The following is a 16,178-nucleotide window of genomic DNA, read 5'->3' as shown; positions in this document are numbered from 1 at the left end:
TGAGAGCTTTGCCTTCTGGCTCAGCTCCTTCTTCACCACAACATATCGAAACAGAGTCTGCATGACAGCAGACGCCGCACCGATCCGCCTTTTGATCTCGCGATCCACTCGCACCTCATTCGTGAACAAGACTTCAAGGTACTTGAACTCCTCCACTTGGGGCAAGATCTCCTCCCCAACCCGGAGATGGCACTCCACCCTTTTCCGGGCGAGAACCATGGACTCGGACTTGGAGGTGCTGATTATCATCCCAGTCGCTTCACACTCGGCTGCAAACCGATCCAGTGAGAGCTAAAGATCCTGGCCATATGATGCTATCAGGACCACATCATCTGCAAAAAGCAGAGACCTAATCCTACAGCCACCAAACTGTATCTCCTCAACGCTCTGACTGTGCCTAGAATATCCGTCCATAAAAGTTATGAACAGAATTGGTGACAAAGGGCAGCCCTGGCGGAGTCCAACGCTCACTTGAAACAGGTCGGACTTACGGTCAGCAATGTGGACCAAGCGCTGACACTGATCATACAGAGAGCAGACCACCATAATCAGCTGGGCCGATACCCCATACTCTCTGAGCACTACCCACAAGACTTCCCGAGGGATACGGTCAATGGACCAGGGAGTTGTGGGCATATTCAATCCATGGCAAGTTGAATGACCATGGAGTGGGTTGCTGGTGGCAGACACAGCGTATAATGACTTCCAAGTCTTGGTTTGTTCACTCCGTCTGGCCATTTTTCTGTGGATGGTAATCTGAAGACAAACTCGGTGATGCTCCCAGGGACTCGCAGAAAACCTTCCAGACTGAGGATGAAAATTGTGGACCCCTGATAGAGCGTCAGACTTTCCATTCTAGCATCCTGGGCAGTATGTCAGAGAGAAGTTGTATTGGGGGTTCAGCCTCTGTGCAGAAAGCAGGTATGCCAAGTTCTTGTGGTCAGTGTAAATGGTTCCTGTGAGCCCTCCAGCAAATGCCTCCATTCCTGCAGAGCCAACACAACGGCCAGGAGTTCCCGATTACCAATAACATAATTGATCTCTGCTGGCGTCAGGCAACGGGAGAAGAAGGCACAGGGGTGCAGCTCGCCAGTGGTGGAGTCACGCTGGGAAAGGACGGCTCCCACACCAGAGTCTGAAGCGTCAACCTCGACAAAAAAGTCAGAAGCAGTATCAGGATGAGCCAAAACAGGAGCAAATGTAAATAATGATTTGGGTGTAGCAAAAGCCATGTTACCTTCTGGGGTCCAGTTAAACGGAATCTTAGTTAATGTGAGCTTCGTCAGAGGCAGTGCGACCAGACTATAATTGCGGCTGAACCGACGATAGAAATTAGCAAAGCCAAGAAATCGCTGCAAAAGCTTCGTAGATTACGGAGTGGGCCAGTCGACCACGCTATGAATCTTAACCGGATCGAGTCTAAGCTGTCCCTGATCCACTACAAACCCCCAAAAGGGCACAGACGAAACATGAAACTCGCACTTTTCTGCCTTGACAAATTCTTTATTCTCCAACAACCGTTGGAGGACAAGGTGGACCTGCTGAATATGTTCCTTCAGCATAGAAAGAAAAAAATAGTATATCACTAAGATATACAAACAAGAAGCGGCCGAGCATATCCCTAAGTACGTCATTAATGAAGCCCTGGAAGACGGCAGGCACATTGGTTAATCCAAGTGGCATTAATTAATATGGGAAGTGCCCCAAGGGGGTGTTAAATGCCGTCTTCCACTCATCGCTCTCCCTGATGCGAACAAGATGATAGGCGTTACAAGGTCTAATTTGGTGAAATATTTAGCTTAATGAAGGGAACTAAAAGCAGAATCTAGCAAGGGTTGTAATATCTTTTAGCGCACGATAGTCAATACAGGGTCGGAAGGAATCCATCCCTCGTTTCTATGAAAAAAAATCCTGCAGCTAATGGAAAGGAGGAAGGACGAATTCAATCCGAAACGAGGGATGTAGAAATATATTGCTGGAGTGCTTCATGGTCAGAGAGAGGGGTATTATACAGACGTGACGCTGGCAATGTAGCACCCCGGAGGAAGTCAATACTACAGTCATACGGTCTGTGTGGTGGAAGAGACATGGCGCGATCTTTACTGAACACTTGACCGAGATCACGATAACAATAGAGAGGTCGATATTTTCAGCTTTGAAATCAACAAGGGACACGCTGAACGAAGACACCGCAAGTGGCGGAAAAGGCTCCAATTAGCGATGGTGAGTTTGTGCCAGTCGATGTTAGGAATATGTGTCGCAAGTCAGGTAAGCCCAAGAACTACCGGCGCAGAATGGATGGGATAGTTTGATTATCAGAAAGACGGAGAGTGAGGTGTTCAATTTGTAGTTTTAAAACTTCATGTTGTTGTTATATCCATCCATCCATCTTCTTCCGCTTATCCGAGGTCGGGTCGCGGGGGCAGCAGCCTAAGCAGGGAAGCCCAGACTTCCCTCTCCCCAGCCACTTCGTCCAGCTCCTCCCGGGGGATCCCGAGGCGTTCCCAGGCCAGCTGGGAGACATAGTCTTCCCAACGTGTCCTGGGTCTTCCCCGTGGCCTCCTACCGGTCGGACGTGCCCTAAACACCTCCCGAGGGAGGCGATCGGGTGGCATCCTAACCAGATGCCCGAACCACCTCATCTGGCTCCTCTCGATGTGGAGGAGCAGGGGCTTTACTTTGAGCTCCCCCCGGATGACAGAGCTTCTCACCCTATCTCTAAGGGAGAGCCCTGCCACCCGGCGGAGGAAACTCATTTCGGCCGCTTGTACCCGTGATCTTGTCCTTTCGGTCATAACCCAAAGCTCATGACCATAGGTGAGGATGGGAACGTAGATCGACCGGTAAATTGAGAGCTTTGCCTTCCGGCTCAGCTCCTTCTTCACCACAACGGATCGATACAGCGTCCGCATTACTGAAGATGCCGCACCGATCCGCCTGTCGATCTCACGATCCACTCTTCCCTCACTCGTGAACAAGACTCCGAGGTACTTGAACTCCTCCACTTGGGGCAGGGTCTCCTCCCCAACCCGGAGATGGCACTCCACCCTTTTCCGGGCGAGAACCATGGACTCGGACTTGGAGGTGCTGATTCTCATCCCAGTCGCTTCACACTCGGCTGCGAACCGATCCAGCGAGAGCTGAAGATCCTGGCCAGATGAAGCCATCAGGACCACATCATCTGCAAAAAGCAGAGACCTAATCCTGCAGCCACCAAACCGGATACCCTCAACGCCTTGACTGCGCCTAGAAATTATGTCCATAAAAGTTATGAACAGAATTGGTGACAAAGGGCAGCCTTGGCGGAGTCCAACCCTCACTGGAAACGTGTCCGACTTACTGCCGGCAATGCGGACCAAGCTCTGACACTGATCATACAGGGAGCGGACCGCCAAAATCAGAGAGTCCGATACCCCATACTCTCTGAGCACTCCCCACAGGACTTCCCGAGGGACACGGTCGAATGCCTTCTCCAAGTCCACAAAGCACATGTAGACTGGTTGGGCAAACTCCCATGCACCCTCAAGGACCCTGCCGAGAGTATAGAGCTGGTCCACAGTTCCACGACCAGGACGAAAACCACACTGTTCCTCCTGAATCCGAGGTTCGACTATCCGGCGTAGCCTCCTCTCCAGTACACCTGAATAGACCTTACCGGGAAGGCTGAGGAGTGTGTTGTTGTTATAATAGTTAAAAAATAAGACATACTGTATGAAGAAAAAATGTACAGAAATTTATTTTGCAGCTTTTTGGATGTTGGCCAAATGAGCTAAATTTGTTCCTCTCGACCCATCCATCTATCCATATGTGTTGGTAATAACCTGGATAATAACTACGTTGTACCCCTGTTAGAAAGATGCCTCGGCTGTGATGAAATGACGATGATCCACAAAGCAGGATGCCCCTGGTGATGAATCTTTGAGGCAGACGTGTCAAAGGCTTGCTGCCCAAGCAAGCTTTAATTAGCGCCCGGATGCTTGCCCTGGGCGCTCTGATGACACTCAAATAAAATCCATGGACACCTGTCTCTGCACAGAACAGCTGTTGAAACACACTATGCAGTTATGCAAATGAGCTAGTATGAAGGCTTGGTCTGCCAATCAGATTGCGCTCCCACTGAGAACTACTTTGGCATCCCCAACCTCAGTGGAGCTTTTATCATGATGAATACATCTTATGTGAGCCCTCTTTTAATTCCAGCTCTGCTCCAATGGCATGAAAAAGAGGATCATGTGAATTTATGCACAGATGTATCAGTATTGATTGCCATAAAAGCAATTACACAATTACTACATTAAAATTCTGAGGAAAAAAATGATGGCATCATAAAAAACAAACAAAAAAACACACCACTAGTACTTTGTTGCACCATCTCTGGGTTTTATAACAGCTTGCAGTCTCTGAGGAATGGACTTCACTAGTGAGAAACAGTACTTTTGACCAATCTTGCTCCAACTTGTTCGGATTGTTGTTGTCAAATTAGCTTTGAAGGTTGGAGTTTCAACCACAGATGTTTTAATTGGATTGCGATCTGGACTTTCTGCAGGTCCTGTAATTCAAGGAAAGTCTTAAGTTGATAGTTCTATGTTGGTATAAATAATATTTTGCCTTGTTTCTGTCTCTGCCATGTTCTGTAAGCTATATATATTTTTAAATGCTTATATTTGTATATCTTTGTTTACTTCAGTGCAGGATAATTGAAGGTCTTGGCCAGGTGGGATAGGATAGGATAGACTTTATTCATCCCATCCATCCATCCATCCATTCATCTTCTTCCGCTTATCCGAGGTCGGGTCGCGGGGGCAGCAGCCTAAGCAGGGAAGCCCAGACTTCCCTCTCCCCAGCCACTTCGTCCAGCTCTTCCTGTGGGACCCCGAGGCGTTCCCAGGCCAGCCGGGAGACATAGTCTTCCCAACGTGTCCTGGGTCTTCCCCGCGGCCTCCTACCGGTCGGACGTGCCCTAAACACCTCCCTAGGGAGGCGTTCGGGTGGCATCTTGACCAGATGCCCGAACCACCTCATCTGGCTCCTCTCGATGTGGAGGAGCAGCGGCTTTACTTTGAGCTCCCCTCGGATGACAGAGCTTCTCACCCTATCTCTTAAGGAGAGACCCGCCACCCGGCGGAGGAAACTCATTTCGGCCGCTTGTACCCGTGATCTTGTCCTTTCGGTCATAACCCAAAGCTCATGACCATAGGTGAGGATGGGAACGTAGATCGACCGGTAAATTGAGATCTTTGCCTTCCGGCTCAGCTCCTTCTTCACCACAACGGATCGATACAGCGTCCGCATTACTGAAGACGCCGCACCGATCCGCCTGTTGATCTCACGATCCACTCTTCCCTCACTCGTGAACAAGACTCCCAGGTACTTGAACTCCTCCACTTGGGGCAAGATCTCCTTCCCAACCCGGAGATGGCACTCTACCCTTTTCCGGGCGAGAACCATGGACTCGGACTTGGAGGTGCTGATTCTCATCCCATGCAGCGGATGACGGAAAGCAAAGACCCACTGGTGTTCCTCGACCTCTTCGAGGCCATGGCAACAGCGTGCGAATGGCCAGAGACCGAGTGGGGGGTGAAACTGCTGCCGCTCCTGGCGGGAGAGGCGCAGCGGGCGGCGCATAGTCTCCCAACGGAAGCCCGGGTGCACTACCCCAACCTCAGCAGCGCAATATTAGACCGGGTCTGGAGTCACCCGGAGGACCACCGACGCCGGTTCGGCGCAATGCGACTGGGTCCCGAGGACTGCCCGTTCGCGCTGGCGCAGCAGCTTCGAGAGTGGCCACCCGGTGGCTCGAACCACAGCTAAAAGAGAGCTGGATGTTTGAGCGTATCTTCCTGGAGCAGTTCCTCGACGCCATCCCCTCCAAGACGGCAGCGTGGGTGCGGTACTACCGTCAGCGGGACCTGATGGCCGCAGTTGTCCTGGCCTAGGACCACCTGGCGGTCCACCGGGAGCTGAAGACGGCCGAAACACGCACCCCAGCGCCACGGGCGGCAGAACGGTCCGACCCAGCCCCGCGGAGACGACTTGCGCAACCGGAGGGGGCGACCTGGACCCACGAGCAGGGTACCGGCGCTGCTGAGAGGGGGCTTTCCCCGCAGACGGCACCTCGAGCACCAGGGCCGGTGTGCTGGGGGTGCGGACAACCCGGTCACGTGAGGCGAGACTGCTCCCTGATGGAGGTGGGACAGGTGATGCGGGTTGTCGGTCCCCCAGCGTCCGCCCCTGATCCAGGGGAGACGTACTGTGTCCCGGTAAGGGTACAAGGGAGTACATATTGGGCAATGGTGGATTCGGGATGTAGACAGTCCATGATCCACCAAAACCTGGTTCGACCCAGGGCACTGAGGCATGCGACACAGGGGCAAATAAGGTGTATTCATGGGAATGTGCACACGTATCCCATTGTGCCAGTTGAAATTTGGTATCAGGGACAAAAGCATAGTGTCAAGGTTGCTGTAAGCACACACTTTACGCATCCCATAATATTAGGGACAAATTGGCCGGGATTTCATCTTCTAGTGACGCAATGTGTGGGGATGCGTTCACGGGGTGTAGGAAAGGGGAGTATCCACGCGGTTCTCAGTGGCGACGCGGGTTCATCCGACACTGCCGAGCGGAAACCGGTGGGGTCTTCGCGGGAAGTCCACCCGGACTTTCCCGGCGGCGCATTTTAATCCCATGTCTGGCCACATGGGCTACGATAAGACACTCAATCGGGTCACGGTCCGATTCTATTGGCCGGGCATTCGGGCAGACGTGCGCCGCAGGCCCTTGCGCCCATTGCCGCTTATGGAGGTCCCATTCGAGAGAATTGGAATGGACCTCATCGAGCCATTTCACCCGAGCATACGGGGATATCGCTTTGTGCTAGTCCTGGTGGATTACGCAACGCGCTATCCCGAAGCAGTGCCCCTGCGCTCTATCTCCGCCAAGAGCGTGGCGCAAGCGCTGTTTCAGGTCATCTCCCGAGTCGGAATCACGAAAGAGATTCTGACTGACCAGGGCACATCCTTTATGTCGCGCATGATAAAGGAACTATGCGGGTTACTGGGAATTAAAGCGATCCGCACCAGTGTATACCACCCACAAACAGACAGGGTGGTGGAGCGGTTAAACAAGACGCTGAAAACCATGATCCGTAAGTTCACGCACAAGGACAAACCAAATTAGGATAAATGGCTGGAGCCCCTAATGTTTGCGATGCGGAAGGTACCTCAGGCCTCCATCGGCTTTACGCCTTTTGAGCTATTGTACGGCCGGAGGCCGCGCGGAGTGCTGGACATAATTAAGGAAAGCTGGGAGGAAGGTCCAAGCTCCAGCAAACACGAAATCCAGTACGTCATGGACATGTGGGCAAAACTCCACACGGTGGGGCACTTGTCACGCAAGAATTATCTCCGCGCCCAGGAACGTCAGCAGCGCACATATAAAAAGGGGACTCGGCTAAAAAATTTTCATCGGGAGTTGGCGTGACCGGACGGCTGCCTGGCCTGAGACTGGCGGCATGTGGAAGGGCCATGGTCCAAAGAACCTCACGGCACAAGAAGTGTCACAGGTTCCTAACAACTTAACATGTCACTGCATTTGGTGATTTATTAAGGCTCCTTCCAGCTGCCAGCTTGTGTTTTTTAAGGTTGATCTATTCATCTATTATTTAGGGTTAGGGCATTGCACATGGTGCAGCTTTAGTGAGGACTGTTTCTACCTTTATTTTCCATCTCTAATGTGTCCTTTATAGGCTAAATAAAAGAAGATTAACTTGATTCGACATTACCAATGAACACTGCAGTCCATTTACACCACAGGGCATCACTTTATTGGATTAGTGTGACTGAATCCAAATGTGGGATCAATTCCCATTCAATGTGCAAATGTGGATGCACAATCGTGATGAAAGTCAGCCATCGCAGCTTAAAACCAGTGGCTGTACATCTCATGGTGAGAGGAACAAAGTTTAACAATAGAACCTAGTAGTCTCGTCTCGACTACTGTAACGTATTATTTTCGGGTCTCCCTGTCTAGCATTAAAAGATTACAATTGGTACAAAATGCGGCTGTTAGACTTTTGACAAGAACAAGAAAGTTTGATCATATTACGCCTATACTGGCTCACCTGCACTGGCTTCCTGTGCACTTAAGATGTGACTTTAAGGTTTTACTACTTACGTATAAAATAGTACACGGTCTAGCTCCGTCCTATCTTGTCGATTGTATTGTACCATATGTCCCGGCAAGAAATCTGCGTTCAAAGAACTCCGGCTTATTAGTGATTCCCAGAGCCCAAAAAAAGTCTACGGGCTATAGAGCGTTTTCTATTGGGGCTCCAGTACTATGGAATGCCCTCCCGGTAACAATTAGAGATGCTACCTCAGTAGAAGCATTTAAGTACCATCTTAAAACTCATTTGTATACTCTAGCCTTTAAATAGACCCCCCTTTTAGACCAGTTGATCTGCCGTTTCTTTTCTTTTCTCCTCTGCTCCCCTCTTCCTTGTGGAAGAGGGGGCACAGGTCCGGTGGCCATGGATGAAGTACTGGCTGTCCAGAGTCGGGACCCGGGGTGGACCGCTCACCTGTGCATCGGCTGGGAACATCTCTGCGCTGCTGACCCGTCTCCGCTCGGAATGGTGTCCTGCTGGCCCCACTATGGACTAACTCTTACTATTATGTTGGATCCACTATGGACTGGACCCTCACAATATTATGTCAGACCCGCTCGACATCCATTGCATTCGGTCTCCCCTATAGGGGGGGGGGGGTTACCCACATATGCGGTCCTCTCCAAGGTTTCTCATAGTCATTCACATTGACGTCCCACTGGGGTGAGTTTTTCCTTGCCCTTATGTGGGCTCTGTACCAAGGATGTCGTTGTGGCTTGTGCAGCCCTTTGAGACACTTGTGATTTAGGGCTATATAAATAAACATTGATTGATTGATTGATTGATTGAACCGACTTGAGACAGAAGACAATGTGGCAACAGATATGAAGTATCAGAGAAAGGATATACCATGGCTGTCAGCTTAGAATAAAAATAGAATAAACCTTTATTGCCCACTGAGGTGAAAAATATTATTTGGCCACAGATTAAAAATACCAACAATGTCATATATAAAACATATAACAAACAATAAGAACAGAGATTAAGTAAAATGATTAAGAAATTGCGGCCTCAAGTATATTTGAATACGATGCCATAAGCTTGGCACACCTATCTTTGGCCAGTTTCGCCCATTCCTCTTTGCAGCACCTCTCAAGCTCCATCGGGGTGGTTGAGAAGTGCTGGTTTTCATCCAGGACGTTTCTGTACTTCATCTTTCCCTCGTTTCTGGCTAGTCTCCCAGTTCCTGCGCTGAAAAACAACCCCACAGCATGATGCTGCCACCACCACGCTTCACTGCAGGGGATGGTATTGTCCTGGTGATGAGCGGTGCCAGGTTTCTTCCAAACATGATGTCTGGCATTCATGTCAAAGAGCTCAATTTTTGGCTCAGAACTTTGGTCTGGCCACTCTACCATACAGGCCTGATTGGTGGATTTCTGTAGAGATGGTTGTCCTTCTGGAAGGTTCTCCTCTCCACAGAGGAACGCTGTACCTCTGACAGAGTGACCGTCGGGTCCTTGGTCACCTCCCTGACTAGACTAATATGAATGCAGCGATGTACAGAGACATCCTGGATGAAAACTAATGCTTGCCATCCAACCTGATGGAGCTTGAGCGGTGCAAACAGCCTAAAGATCAATCAATCAATCAATCAATGTTTATTTATATAGCCCTAAATCACAAGTGTCTCAAAGGGCTGCACAAGCCACAACGACATCCTCGGTACAAAGCCCACATAAGGGCAAGGAAAAACTCACCCCAGTGGGACGTCGATGTGAATGACTATGAGAAACCTTGGAGAGAGACCGAATGCAATGGATATCGAGTGGGTCTGACATAATATTGTGAGAGTCCAGTCCATAGTGGATCCAACATAATAGTAAGAGTCCAGTCCATAGTGGGGCCAGCAGGACACCATCCCGAGCGGAGACGGGTCAGCAGCGCAGAGATGTTCCCAGCCGATGCACAGGCGAGCGGTCCACCCCGGGTCCAGACTCTGGACAGCCAGCACTTCATCCATGGCCACCGGACCTGTGCCCCCCCCCCCACCCCCCCTCCACAAGGAAGAGGGGAGCAGAGGAGAAAAGAAAAGAAACGGCAGATCAACTGGTCTAAAAGGGGGGTCTATTTAAAGGCTAGAGTATACTAATGAGTTTTAAGATGGGACTTAAATGCTTCTACTGAGGTAGCATCTCTAATTGTTACCGGGAGGGCATTCCATAGTACTGGAGCCCCAATAGAAAACGCTCTATAGCTCGCAGACTTTTTTGGGCTCTGGGAATCACTAATAAGCCGGAGTTCTTTGAACGCAGATTTCTTGCCGGGACATATGGTACAATACAATCGACAAGATAGGACGGAGCTAGACTAGTGTAGTATTTTATACGTAAGTAGTAAAACCTTAAAGTCACATCTTAAGTGCACATTCGTATAGTTAGGAGGAGATGCCTCATTTAGCGCAAAAAAATCGTCTGGTTTGAGCCAGGTTTCGCTAAGACCAATGACGTTAAGATTGTTGTCTCTAATGACCTCATTAACTAATAACGTTTTGGGAGACAATGATCTTATGTTTAAAAAGCCCATATTATAAGTATTGGGCTGTTTTGACGAGTTTTTGTTTAAATTATCCGTAGTAGCAATATTAATAATGTTGCGTTTATTATACGTAGTGCACTTTAAATAGTTTCGACCATATCTAGGAATTGACACGACGGGTATTTTCAGATTGTTTGCTTGATGCTGCGATAGACTGAACGCATCATGATTTGCCACCTCAGTAGAATGCATATCTACCTCTAACACATTCACAACAGAAAACACATTATGTGAGTTGTGTATTATTCTAAGAGAATTGCTATGCGTACAGGAATTATCCAGGCTGGCGCTGGCTAGTTCTAGCTTAACTGACTCCTCACCCGGACTAGCAGGCTCTGTAATTGCCTGTGACCGGGCTTGCTCTAGTGTAGTTAGTCAAATGTGACTTAAACAGTAGTCTATGTTTTTAGACAGGATGATGGCGCCTTCATGGTTAGGGTGAAGGCCGTCTTTCATCAGCAAGCCTGGTTTGCCCCAGAAAGAGGGCCAATTATCAATAAACGTTACTCCCTGTTGTCTACAGAAGCTAGCCAGCCACTTGTTAAGCGAGACTAATCTGCTATATCTCTCATCATTGCCTCTCGCAGGCAGGGGGCCAGAGACAATTACTCGATGCCTGGACATCTTTCTAGCGAGACCACAAGTCCTGGCTATGTTAAGATAGGTGTGCCAAGCTTGTGGCATCGTATTAAAAAATAATTTAGGCTGGTATTGCTGCCAAAAATGCATCAACAATATTTTGAGCAAAGGCTGTGAATATTTATGTACCGTATTTTCCGCACCATAAGGCGCCCTGGGTTAAAAGCCGCGCCTTCAATGAACGGCATATTTCAAAACTTTGTCCACCTATAAGCCGCCCGGTGTTGTAAGCCGCATCTAACTGCGCTAAAGGAATGTCAAAAAAACAGTCAGATAGGTCAGTCAAACTTTAATAATATATTAAAAACCAGCGTTCTAACAACTCTGTTCACTCCCAAAATGTACGCAAATGTGCAATCACAAACATACGTATATCAACATGGACAGAGCTGCGTGAAAAAAGCCACCCGGCCTCTTCGCGTAAACTTAAACTTACCTTAACCACTCGCTCATCTTTTCTTCATCCATCCCTTCGAGTTAGCTTTTATGATGACGCCGGCTGGAAAGGTCTCTTTTGGCAAGGTCTTCCTTTTGAATATCACCATGGGTGGAAGTTTCTGGCCATTAGCATGGCAAGCTAGAACCACAGTGAAGGATGACTTCTCATTCCCTGTGGTGCGAATATTCACCGTACGTGCTCCCGTTGTATCCACAGTGCGGTTCACAGGAATATCAGTTGCTGTGAAATAGTACCGGTAATCCGTGTGCGGATGGAGAGATTGCGTCTTTTCATGAACCGGATCCCTGACGCTTAGTAGGAGCCATTTTGTGGTCTTTACAGATGTAAACACACAAAGGAAATGAAACGTACGGTGATATCCGCGCGCTTTTTCTTCTTCTACGCGGGCGGGTGGTTGCTTACAGTAGAAGAAGAAGCGCTTCCTGTTCTATGGGGGCGGGTGCTTACCTTGGCGGTTGCTTGCGTAGAAGAAGAAGCGCTTCCTGTTCTACCGGGAAAAAAGATGGCGGCTGTTTACCGAAGTTGCGAGATCGAAACTTTATGAAAATGAATCGTAATATTAATCCATATATAAAGCGCACCGGGTTAAAAGCCGCACTGTCAGCTTTTGAGTAAATTTGTGGTTTTTAGGTGCGGCTAATAGTGCGGAAAATACGGTACCTGTGATTTATTTTTTATTTTTTTATGTTTAATAAATTTGCAAAATAAAAAAGCAAAAAACAAAAATGCGTGTATTCATTTTGGAATGAAGCTGTATCATAAAAAAATGTGGAAATAGTGAAGCGCTGTGAATACTTTCCACATGCACTGTTGTACAAGCATTAGTCTTTGTCAAACTGGTCAGAAACAAAGACTCTATACAGGGAGAGAATGCTACAAAAGACTAGTCAGGACGAAGGAAAGGCTGGGCTATAAAAAGGGGACAATTGGACATAGGTGAAGTACGTTACGGAATTAGGTGGGTAATGACACAAAATGGAAAAAACGAGAAATAGATGTTCAGTTATTAGCCACATTTGAGCTTTTTCTCTGTTTTTTTTTTGTGTGTTTTTTCCGGGCTCTTCCTGCCTCCCATCCTTTTAAATCACTCAAACCCACTGGACTGGTGCAAAGTGGAGCAAATAGGCCTAAGTAAAGGACACGATACGGCTTGTTTGTGACCTTCACAGAACTATATAGATTACATCCAATCCAGTTGTGTACGCGCAAAAAGAGGTCAGGATTGTTTTGGTGATCAGCCGGGTTGATTGTCACACGTCAGTACGTTACGTTGGATGCCACGGGCTAGGACTCAAGCACATGGTGGGCAAACAAGAGTCAGACAAGCAAGAAGTCAATTGAAGTTGCAGTAAAAATGCTGCATAAATGCACTACTCTCGCCAGTGGAAATGATTCTGAAAAGGATTTTGGTAAAAGTTATTTCATAAATTTTATGTTATCGGCTAGTTTCTGTGTGGTTACTAGCCGATAACATCAAATATATGAAGTATTTCCTATTCAGGGTGTATGCATCCTCTCAATCACATTCAGCTATATTTTGATGATTTCAGGATGGTATTTTCGCTACTAAATATTTAAAATAAGCTCAAATCTGTGCTGCTAAAGCGAAATAAAGAGGGGCCTTAATGAATACAGGTAAAAGCCAGTAAATTAGAATATTTTGAAAAACTTGATTTATTTCAGTAATTGCATTCAAAAGGTGTAACTTGTACATTATATTTATTCATTGCACACAGACTGATGCATTCAAATGTTTATTTCATTTAATTTTGATGATTTGAAGTGGCAACAAATGAAAATCCAAAATTCCATGTGTCACAAAATTAGAATATTACTTAAGGCTAATACAAAAAAGGGATTTTTAGAAATGTTGGCCAACTGAAAAGTATGAAAATGAAAAATTAGAGCATGTACAATACTCAATACTTGGTTGGTGCTCCTTTTGCCTCAATTACTGCGTTAATGCGGCGTGGCATGGAGTCGATGAGTTTCTGGCACTGCTCAGGTGTTATGAGAGCCCAGGTTGCTCTGATAGTGGCCTTCAACTCTTCTGCGTTTTTGGGTCTGGCATTCTGCATCTTCCTTTTCACAATACCCCACAGATTTTCTATGGGGCTAAGGTCAGGGGAGTTGGCGGGCCAATTTAGAACAGAAATGCCATGGTCCGTAAACCAGGCACGGGTAGATTTTGCGCTGTGTGCAGGCGCCAAGTCCTGTTGGAACTTGAAATCTCCATCTCCATAGAGCAGGTCAGCAGCAGGAAGCATGAAGTGCTCTAAAACTTGCTGGTAGACGGCTGCGTTGACCCTGGATCTCAGGAAACAGAGTGGACCGGCACCAGCAGATGACATGGCACCCCAAACCATCACCCAACCATGCAAATTTTGCATTTCCTTTGGAAATCGAGGTCCCAGAGTCTGGAGGAAGACAGGAGAGGCACAGGATCCACGTTGCCTGAAGTCTAGTGTAAAGTTTCCACCATCAGTGATGGTTTGGGGTGCCATGTCATCTGCTGGTGTCGGTCCACTCTGTTTCCTGAGATCCAGGGTCAACGCAGCCGTCCACCAGCAAGTTTTAGAGCACTTCATGCTTCCTGCTGCTGACCTGCTCTATGGAGATGGAGATTTCAAGTTCCAACAGGACTTGGCGCCTGCACACAGCGCAAAATCTACCCGTGCCTGGTTTACGGACCATGGTATTTCTGTTCTAAATTGGCCCGCCAACTCCCCTGACCTTAGCCCCATAGAAAATCTGTGGGGTATTGTGAAAAGGAAGATGCAGAATGCCAGACCCAAAAACGCAGAAGAGTTGAAGGCCACTATCAGAGCAACCTGGGCTCTCATAACACCTGAGCAGTGCCAGAAACTCATCGACTCCATGCCACGCCGCATTAACGCAGTAATTGAGGCGAAAGGAGCTCCAACCAAGTATTGAGTATTGTACATGCTCATATTTTTCATTTTCATACTTTTCAGTTGGCCAACATTTCTAAAAATCCCTTTTTTGTATTAGCCTTAAGTAATATTCTAATTTTGTGACACACGGAATTTTGGATTTTCATTTGTTGCCACTTCAAATCATCAAAATTAAATGAAATAAACATTTGAATGCATCAGTCTGTGTGCAATGAATAAATATAATGTACAAGTTACACCTTTTGAATGCAATTACTGAAATAAATCAAGTTTTTCAAAATATTCTAATTTACTGGCTTTTACCTGTATTTGCCACTCATTTAGTAAGCTCAAGTAAGGGGGACGCCCTCGAAGTCACATTGTTGCACCCCAGCAATTACCATTTGGCCCACACATGCCCAGAAAAGATGTTTCCTCAATCCAGGTCAAACTTCCTGTTATTTTGTGTCCTTTGAGAGTCCTTATACTGGCATAAAATTCACATTTTCTCATACAGTGTTATCGGCGGGTCTGGCTGGGAGAAAACTACAATATTCTTGTTATCAACAGCAACAAAGAGGCTTTTTAAAATTCATTAAAATTGACTTTAACACCATGATGTGAAGAAGCAGCTTTTCTTCCTGGTTTGTCAATAAAACAAAAATCCATCCTCGGCGAGGGTTTGCTTTTATTCGCCAGAGTAACTGCATCAATTTTAAAAGATTAAAGCCAGTCAATTATTTCTCTCTTTACCCTAGCCGAGAGTATCCAAAGCCATCCGGATGTGTTTGTGGATGGAGAGCAGACTCCACAGTCATCCTTTGAGACCAAATGGAAAGGAGGAGGCGGAGAAGAGAGAGTTCGCCGGGCCAGCGTCACCAGCGTGGAAAGTGGAATGTCGATTGGTTCTAGTGGCCATCAGCTGTGCAACACCATTGCCAACAGTGAGTAGAAGGGACTTCATTACAGACCTCCTTCACTTATCTGGTCATTCATTCCTAGTGATGGGTCCGGCAACACCGATGCATCGGCGCATGCGTCGAGCTCATAAAGCAAAACCCTGTGTCGGTGCGAGTACCGCTTTTAGAAAGTCACGTGACCGATCATGAGCTGTTTTGGTCACGTGACCGATACGCCAACTGTGTGAGCGGGTCTTTTCTACAGCCCGAGAAATAATAACTAAGAGAAATCGTCTAAAATGTAATACGTCGGAAAAACTTTTTATTTTTTTATTTTTATAAAAATGTGTAAAAAAAATTAAATTAAAACAATTCCCAGTCCACAATCATCCACAACACGTTCTCTTTGATTTCCATGTTATGATACATGTTCACATTATTTATTGACTGTATCTAAAAAAGATAAAAATATATTTTTATTTAAATGAAGATATGAAATAATCCTAAATGAAATACAATGACTTGGTTTATATTATTGTATATACTAGGGCAGGGGTCACCAACGCGGTGCCCGCGGTCAC

At 47.2% G+C, this 16,178-nt stretch overlaps 1 protein-coding gene across 1 annotated transcript in view; it reads left to right on the top strand.

Moving 5' to 3' along the window:
• The window catches only part of pitpnm3 (PITPNM family member 3), a 330,161-nt gene that overhangs the window by 279,783 nt on the left and 34,200 nt on the right, over positions 1–16,178 (top strand). The window contains exon 11 of the mRNA XM_061973214.1: positions 15,457–15,642. Coding sequence (XP_061829198.1) covers positions 15,457–15,642 — 186 coding nt within the window. The remainder of the gene's footprint in view (positions 1–15,456; positions 15,643–16,178) is intronic.

Source organism: Nerophis lumbriciformis, linkage group LG17 (genome assembly GCF_033978685.3).
Source record: "Nerophis lumbriciformis linkage group LG17, RoL_Nlum_v2.1, whole genome shotgun sequence".
Classification (NCBI taxonomy): domain Eukaryota; kingdom Metazoa; phylum Chordata; class Actinopteri; order Syngnathiformes; family Syngnathidae; genus Nerophis; species Nerophis lumbriciformis.
This window is presented reverse-complemented; position numbering and strand designations above follow the sequence as displayed.